Source organism: Teleopsis dalmanni, chromosome 2, assembly GCF_002237135.1.
Source record: "Teleopsis dalmanni isolate 2A chromosome 2, ASM223713v2, whole genome shotgun sequence".
NCBI lineage: Eukaryota > Metazoa > Arthropoda > Insecta > Diptera > Diopsidae > Teleopsis > Teleopsis dalmanni.
Window position 1 is genome coordinate 138,677,333 of NC_051847.1, and position 9,296 is coordinate 138,686,628.

General features: G+C 28.3%; 1 protein-coding gene across 1 annotated transcript in view; it reads left to right on the forward strand.

The window, feature by feature from the left end:
• LOC119680311 (neuroligin-3-like) overlaps window positions 1–5,117 on the forward strand; it is a gene marked incomplete at its 3' end in the record, with an annotated part of 61,502 nt that extends 56,385 nt beyond the window's left edge. Inside the window, 2 exon segments of the mRNA XM_038093071.1 lie at window positions 3,911–4,042; window positions 4,950–5,117. Coding sequence (XP_037948999.1) covers window positions 3,911–4,042; window positions 4,950–5,117 — 300 coding nt within the window.
• Between the last annotated feature and the right edge of the window lie 4,179 nt (window positions 5,118–9,296).

The following is a 9,296-nucleotide window of genomic DNA, read 5'->3' on the forward strand; positions in this document are numbered from 1 at the left end:
GCAATTTGTTAAAGTTCCTTGTGCCGTTCCTTCTAAAATGTTGTCGTTTTTGTTGTCTCTGCATATTTATTAAACAAAACAATGACAGCATTTTACCAAGGATATGTTGTTGTTATTTACTCTTTAAAGTCCTCGTCGGATCCCATGTCCCATGTAAATTTATTTGTCAACAACTTTTCTGTTGGTGTCAGCAACAGTTTAGGCTTAGCTTAGTGCAAAAATTATTTTTGCTTTAATTATACTGGAGCATTGCAGTTTAAACTTTCTGATTTCTCATTCTTGCTGCATATTCAACTATGGTAAAGCAATTTATTTTATGCATTTCTAAATACAGATATTGCTTAACCAGTAAACACTTAAAGTTTTACTCAAATTTCAAATTAATTTTATTGATTGCTATTGCCTAATTCCTCCGGAGTGGTACTACGAGTACGGATGGATAAACAAACAAATAAACCGATAAGTGAAGCTGGTAAAATAAGCTTGCAGCTGAGCTGGACGGACTTACAATAGTCAGTCTATTGTGCAAACAAAAAGCAAAGTAGCAAAATAAACTTTCAGTTTGGTATACAGTTCAGTAGCAAATTGATGACTTGGATGGATACCCAGTGCACCACGTTGGATGGAAAGATTACGCAAATAAGCATTTAATAATCCCGGGATAATAATGGGAAATACAATTTGATGACAGACAATACGAGAAAATGTGGCCATCACGAGAATATTCATACTAAACTTTGCTCTTTAAGTATCAAAAATTTTTGTGGGAGCAGACATGGAAGCAGGCATATAATTTATATAAACTTATTTATATTATTTTTATTATTAATTTTTTTTGTTCGCTGTAGTCTGTCTAATTCGAGGTTCATTTGTTGAAATTGGCAGTAATAAATCATTCTGCAAACAGTCAGCATAGCTTGGTTTATAAATAAGCAGCAGGACGAAGTACAAAACATTTTTTTATAAATACCAATGACCGTTTAGAACAAGATTCAACTTATGGTAAAATTATGAAATATCGCCACAATAATTTAAACAAACAACTAGTCCTCTTGTATAAATATATTCATTATATATAAAGTTTTCTTAAAATATATATAAGAGGTGATAATATCATAATTATCTTTTAAGCTGCATGAGTACTAAAAATTTGAAAGAGGGAATAATTAGTGCACTCCATTCACAAACCATCTTGGTTAGACAAATGAGATAGCATCTTAATTTAAAATAAATCAGTAAGACTCAACATTTTTAAAAAATTAAAAACAAAATTTAGTTAACTGCAAGTTTGTATGTAAATGGTTTGTTAACCATTGCGATTACGCATAACCTATGTGCTAACGGCATAGGTAATGAGTCGTTATGACCGGTCAGAGTAATTTAAATAGGAGAAAAAACAAAGATCTATTGAGTTTTTGTAAAGCCACAGAACGTTTTCTTACTGAAGTACTAATGAGGCGATGTATTATGATACGAATTCTTCAACTTTGGCAAATTATTTTATTTTTAAACATCCTTTTATTGGATATGACTAGTACAATCTTAACTATTAGTTAATTTATTACTATTGGTGAATTGTAGTCAATAGATATTAACTAATATCTGTGAGGTTTACAAGTGTTCAGCTCCCATAACTTTGCCAAATGAATTTCAATGATAAGACTGCTCAAGAATTACTCTGAAAAAAAAGGATTATTTAATTTCTTCTATGTCTTTGCTATAGAGTACAGGTTGAGCTGCTTATGATAGTGATATTCTTAACTTCATTTGCAAAATTAAATGTTTTAATAGAATAACGCATTTAGAAGTATTGAAAATAAAAGCTATAGTCTGCAAGCTTAATTTAATCTGTCAATAAAACTGAGCATAAATGCTGGTTTGACATTGTAAATGTTTATTATACATTAAAAGATTTGAATGGTATACCTGATATGGTATATAGTGCCGCTGTAACTTTTCTAATTAATTAGCAGTGGTGGTTACCAAAGTCAAAAAGAATAATTTGCTCAAGCATATCAGTTTGAACAACCGATTCCTTCTACGGATTTTTTTATATAGTCAAAGAGCTATTATAGTTTTTTAAAGTACGATTAAGGTTGAAATTTAAGTTCAATTTGCTGTTTATAATTATACCGAAGTATTAACTTCACTTGGCAAGCTAATTGTTATGTCGTAGATCAAATGCTGTCTAATTTCCAAATTTCAATTTCTTAGTTTATGGAGTATTAGTTATTTTTAACGGATTTACTAAACATCATTAACTGTTACACCAGTTTTTAACTTCAATTATATTATCTGCAATAAATGAATATTTTAACGATTTTTAAGAACTCTACATGTTGAATAAAGAAATTAGGTTATTCCTGTAGCAAAAAGAAAAATAGATAATTATGTTTTTGAAAAGTTTTATGTGGATAAAAAATTGTAAATTATTTTTATATTATAAATTATATTTTAATGTCAGTTATGGCGATAGTGACTATTTCACTTAATTGTATTTTGTTAGAGAGGTTTTGAAAAGTAGTAAACTACAAAAAAAAATGCTTTTTATATAATTTTAATTAATTGAATTTTTACCTGACCTTTCAGCTTTTTCTTTTTTTAATTTTAATTTTTATGTAGTACTCTATATAAATATCATCAACATTTTAAAGTTTGTTTGACTTCTTTTTCAGGACGGAATATTATTACAACTCTTCTTGGTAACATATAAAAGGAATACTTTTTATATATATATTTCATTTTTTTTTACATTAGCTTTTTCAAAAACACAAACATATAAAAAGTGAACTCACAACTACTCTGAAAAATATTTAAGATTATATTTAAGTTCAATTCCTTCATTTTTTCTGTCACTTATCAAACAGCCCCAATGTATTGAAACTTGTCAATACTGTTATTGATTTTAATATTATTCACTAAGTATAGAGCCTACACTAAATTGTAAATCTTATTACTGGTTAGTTTTATTAGACATATTCACATGTAGCCCAACAATTTAATACTCGGTAAAGTGGTAACATGATAAATGCCCGAAGGCACTTTCTTTTTAATTGTTTCTCAATAAACTGGCGAAAGTGTTAAATAAAAGCAAGAAATTAAATTTAAACAATTTTAAAAATCAGCTTATAGTTCACCGAACTAACATGTGCGTAACTCGGTAAATTTAAAACGTCACAAAAAACAAATATACACACATAAAATTTTATTATTTCACTGAGTTCTATAGCATGGTTGGAAGCCCCAACTATGTTATAAAAAAACTTTATTGTCACAAACCCCATGTGAAATTCCACTACATTAATTTTAAAAATTTAAATTGAATTTTCTTTTCAACACATACGAGTATCTGAGATTCGTAATAATTATATGTTTTATCATCTATCGCTGTGTGATTCGTAAGAGTTTTGATATGAATATAAAAAAACAGATATCACACCACATTTAATATTTAATGCATATTATTTTTTATAACTGAAAATGTATTTAATAAATATTTAACCAAATAAAAAGCACTCGAATACGTTTCCTCTCTTAAATGTGGAAAAAAATTTTTTTTTTGAATATTTCTTTTCGAAATGTGTCACTTAAACTTGAGTATGCATCTTACAAAAATATTGATTTAACCATACAACATGAGCTCATGTGATTATAGTATTTCCATACACCATAAAAATATTGACTTCTGTACATATCACAGTACATGCCAATTTATCAGTCAATTTGTCAGCCAATTTGTTTATACAGAAAGTCCTTGCTCAAGTCCTTGTCATGCAGACAAGCACATAAATACGCCATTTTATTTCTCTATTATTATTCTTATCATTTAATTTTATTGAGTTAATAATGCGCTATTTAAATTTTTCTTTTATACTCCTATATCCTTTTGCATTTATTATTTTTATTGCAGCTACGAGAACATACAGAAAATACCAACATCGTTTTCGCAATTCTCAACAACATTGGGACCAATTGTTGATGGCCATGTCATACCAGATCAACCATATAAAGTGATGGGACAATATACGGAGCACTTTAGTCGGTTTGTAATGTTTTTCAATCGAGTTTCAATTTTCACTAACAAGCATGCAGCAAGCTTATTAACAAACTACACAAAAGTTGAAGTTTTTGGTATCAAAAGGATGTAAAATGTAGAATGTAGGATGTAGGATCAAAAATGTAGTTTTTAAGTAAATATTTTTTGCTCTTCCTCCTTGGTTTGCTGTATTTGTGTCCTGTTGTTGAAATGTTGAAAGTACAATTCACAAATTCTGAGTGGTACGCACTGGCAACAGAGCAATAAAAAGCACTAAAGTATGACCAAATATTTTTTTATATGTAAAAATGTATGAATTGCAATTACAGGAAGTGACTTTGAGCTCTGCAAGTTCTCAATTATTAGAAAAACAATTTGATGGTATACGTTTACGAATGTCAAATGCAATTTACTTAATTAAAATGAAGTCAATAAAGGAATTTTGCAATTCTAAGTGAAGAAAGAATAAGAGTTTTCGATATTCTTCCTTTTAATTTTCTAGAAGCAGCAAATACTGAATAGATTAAATGCTTTCAGATACTTGAACATGAGTAAAAATAATATTTTACTTGCATTTGTTAGAAGAAGACTAATACTTTACTACTGCTTTTCTTATACTAAACATTATTTATTTAAAAATTTTAACACAAAAAAAAAATAGAAGGAAAAATTTAATAGCAAAATTTTTTATTTATTTTTTGGCTAATGTATTAAAAGTGCTTAGTGGTAAATGCACGCATCTACTTAAGCACTCACATACTGTAAATACTTACTAATGTGGAAACTATTATCCTCGCTAACTACACACAAGAATAAATATATATATATATAATTCAGTAAAATATTAAGTAAATTTCCTATTTACACACACTTGCACCATTTTCTGCTGATATTAAATATTATGATTTTTTAGTTATGATTTATTATTCGGCGTCACGGAGTCGGAGTCATATCACACACTGGGCGCATTAGCACTCAAGGAAGGATTACGTGAAAATGAACGTGATAATTTATTGCGTTTCTATATGCAGAGCCGTTTTGATGTTCGTCCCGATTTGGCGTTGGCGGCCACACTAAATAAGTAAGTAGTATTTATTATCATGGACTGTCAAGCGTTTTGGGTGTATGTCTATGTGTATGTGTGCCACCCAACCGGGTGAATATGGGTGTAGGTGTTGCGGTTATTACAAGTTATGGGTAAGCTCTTTAAGCTGTTTATCTCAATTATTTTATAAGAAACGCCAGACAATTTGCTAACAGTGTACGTATAAATGATGATGGGAATTAAGTTGCATAAATCCGGATAACACTTAATAGTTTTTGTTGAAATTATAACAATTAAGAGATTAAAAGTGTAAGTGTGATTCTTCGAAAAGTTTTTGAGTATGTAAGCAGGAAAAATATTAATTGGAATGTTTATAGGAAATTACTAAGCTTACCAAAGTGTTTGAGAATGCATTAAATTAATGTCTACTTAATGAGTTATATTAATTACAAGAATTACGTTCACTGCTATTGGTATTTTGTTATTAACGCCTGAGATGTGTAACTTGGGGATGCAGTTGGAAAAATAATAGAATTTTTGGAAAAGCAAAATAGAAACGAAAGGAAGGTTAATTAGAATTTATGAGAAAATATTTATTATATCTCTTATATTATGTTCAATGTCATTTAACAAAAATTTTTTTTCTTTAAATAAATTGTTAAAAAAATTAATACTTTTATAATTCGAAATGTATTACTTGCCATAGAATACAAAATTTTTCAATATAAAGACTTTAACACTACATTCATTTATATATGAACTTTGAAAAATTCTTAGGAGAAATTGTTCGATTTTACCATGTTAATTATATAGATTTCAGGTCTAAAAAATCAACAACTTATCTAATAAACCCATACCACAAATTAATGAGATTAGTCAATAGTTGAGTTTAAAAAATATATGACTTAAAAGATCTGCTAACCGTAGTGTATATAAATCAGTGTATTAAAACTGTATTGTTATAACAAGTCCGCAAATGCTAATCATACTTCTATAAGAAGAAATGCTATACTTTGGTTTGATATAAATAATAGTTTATATAAAAAAGCTATCCGCGGTATTAATACCCATGTATATTAAAATACTAACCCGATTAAGTTACGCTATCCGAATGCGGCTTTGGTCGATCAGTCACTAAAAAAGACGATAAAATTGTTCAAGTGGTGGAGTAAAACCAATATGCATGCTCAGGAGATAGCAAAGGCAATTTGGAATTATTTGGAGTTATTTCAAAAAAAACAGTCTGCTGAAAGTCTAGGATATTAAATCTTGACTCACTATTTTGGAAATAACATTAAAGTATGAACCTTTCATTCTTTTTTAATAGATTTAATACATTTTTAACACATGACCACACTGCACTATTCCGGAAAAGTACTTTTCAAAAAAAAATTTAATTTTGCAGGGAATATTTTTAATATAAAATAAGACCTTTCAGAAAATTTCACCATAAAGTTCCAAGTTTGAACTTGCCTGGTACTTAATGCGTTAATGGACTTCGATTACAATAAAATATTTAACGTAAATAATTTGAAATTAGTTGATTTTTATGATACTAAGAGTGTGCTGTTTACAGAAGCAAGAAGTGACATCAGTAGTCCCTCCCAAGGCATGGATAATACGTTTATATATAACAAAATTAGTGATATAATTTAAGCTAATAATGCAGCCATTTTAATATAACTTCATATATAACATAAAGTCTTCTATATTTATCTACATAAGTGATTTGTAGTGTCATGTGTGCCTATTTGACACTTTTGAATTCTCATACTAGCGAGAATATTTCGTGTGATGTAATTAAGCAACAAATAATGCTTCTACAAAAAGAATAGTATTGAAATTTAACAATTAAAAATAAAAAATATATAATTAATTATTTAAATTAATTATTCTACAGCTGGTTTATGATTTCGTTCTAATATAAAAACAGCAATTAAAATTGTTAATAAAAACTTTCATAGCAAAAGTAACAAAACTCCAGAAAAATATGCGAACAAAAAAGTCAAGTACGGCTTTGGATTAGTTGGTCAAGGTGCGCTGATTCTGAGCTTCACATTTGGCAGGATCCGAGCTCGATTCCTGGTACTTGCAGTCTCAAAAAAAATTTATTTACGAATAATTAAATATAAAAATTATTTCCAAGACCACTGATGATGGGTATTTGGCAATACTCGAAACAGCTGTATGATCAGTCAAAAATTCAATTAATTAAAATAATATAAAAATTAAAATTTTTATTGTTGTAGTTCACTACTGATTGAAAAAACCTCTTTATGATGTGAATATTTTATTTCTAATTATTATCACGTGCTGTACTTATTTTTTGTTGTAGTAACTAACACAAGTCAGTAATTTCGAAATCCTTATCGAATTTAAGGAAGCATACTTAAAGCATACATATTCACATTTAAAAAATGATATAGGTTGGCCATGCAAACACGGACAAGTAAATTATTGAAAATAAGAGAGTTGACCATAAAAGAAAATTTTTTAAAAATTGATAATATTTTTATTTAGTAAATATGAGGTTGTTATTTTTTTAAAGGTTTGAGAAAACGAAGAATAAAACAACAGACACATGTAATTTCAAGACACAAAATTGAATAATTATTTCTTGTTTAAATAAATAAATAAAGAATTAAATTAAGTAGGATAAGTCTACATATACTATTTACAGGCTAAATCTTCGAATGCTAGAGTATGTAAATAAAATTAAAGTAGACGAACAACAAATATTTTCACAAGAAACTTTGAAGTGCTTTTTTTACTAGATTGTGTAGCAGCTTAAGAACACATAAATTAAGAATAAACTGGCAAGTAGTTACATTTAAGAATCTCTTTTCTAATTTTAATTTAAATTGTGTCCCTAAATGGTATGTTGGAATAGAAAATCCTTTACATTTATTTTGTTTTTTTTTGAAAAATAACTACAAAACTCTGCTAAATTATATTAAGACAATGCTTTCTCTACTGGAAAAATTATTTTTTAAAAATTATAAAACAAATTTTCATTTAAATCTTCATCTTAAAGTACATTTACTGAAAATTATTTTCACTTCTTTACAGTTTTTTCTTTCGCTTGAACAACGAAAATGGTGAAAATTTTTTAAAGCAATTTATTTTCCTTCACTTGCAATCAGCTTGAAATAGTATCTCACATTAATTTTCCTTTCATTTCACTTTCATGTGCTAAAAATCGAATTAGCCAAACCAGTTTAAGTTCTACTAATTACAGATTAATGCCAATCCACTTATTAAATTCTGTTGAACCACCTTCAGTTCGTTAAATTTTAAAACCCTGCTAATTCTGAAGCATTTTCGAAAGTTTCAATTAAACTTGTTTATTATTTTAATTGCGCACATTTAGTACCTCTTAGCGTATATTTTGATGCCAAGCGTAGTGGATGCTTAAAAGGTGCTTAGCTCAATAACACGTGCTATTACATGTGTGACCCTCTTTTGCACTTTCACATGCCAACAACATCCATGTCAGTAATGCGCTGGCAGTAAATTTCTTTCGCAAACACGGTAACAACAGTAGCAGCCAAACGCCAACGTAACGTAAATGCCATTTTTATATATCGCAAAGTTACAAACACACATACGAACACATATTATTGCATGCATTTTAAGGATGCGCACGGAATACGAGCAAAACGCCGGAATACTTTGTAAATGCATGCATTAACATATTTGCACACAACCTTAGGTGCACTTGCAGCAGTCTTGTTTGTATAATTCACACAAGCCAACATACATGTGTGCTTATTATCCTGTATATCCTTGAAATATATCAGCAAAAGTCAAAATCAAAATCACGAAGTTTACTTAAAATATTATACAAAGCTCGCTTGTTTGTGCGATTAATCATATCTCAACTTCAACTTTAGTTACAATATTGAAAGGGTTTTCACACAAAAGGTTCCGTGATCATAATGAAGTAAAAACAACTAACTTCCAAAGGTAATTATGTCTAATCAAATTCAAACTGAAAGTTTTGTATTAATTTTAATTCAAGTTTCCAACTGATAAACAGTTTGTATTTAGTGAAGCATTTAGTGACTGAACTTGTATTGAAATTATTGGAATCGCAAAAGTATTCATGCCTTAAATTGTGTAAAATTTTGTAGCAATTGAAATTAAAATCGTTTTTATTATATATATTATTCAAATATTCCTTTAGAATTCTATATTTCATTTTTAACACTTTTT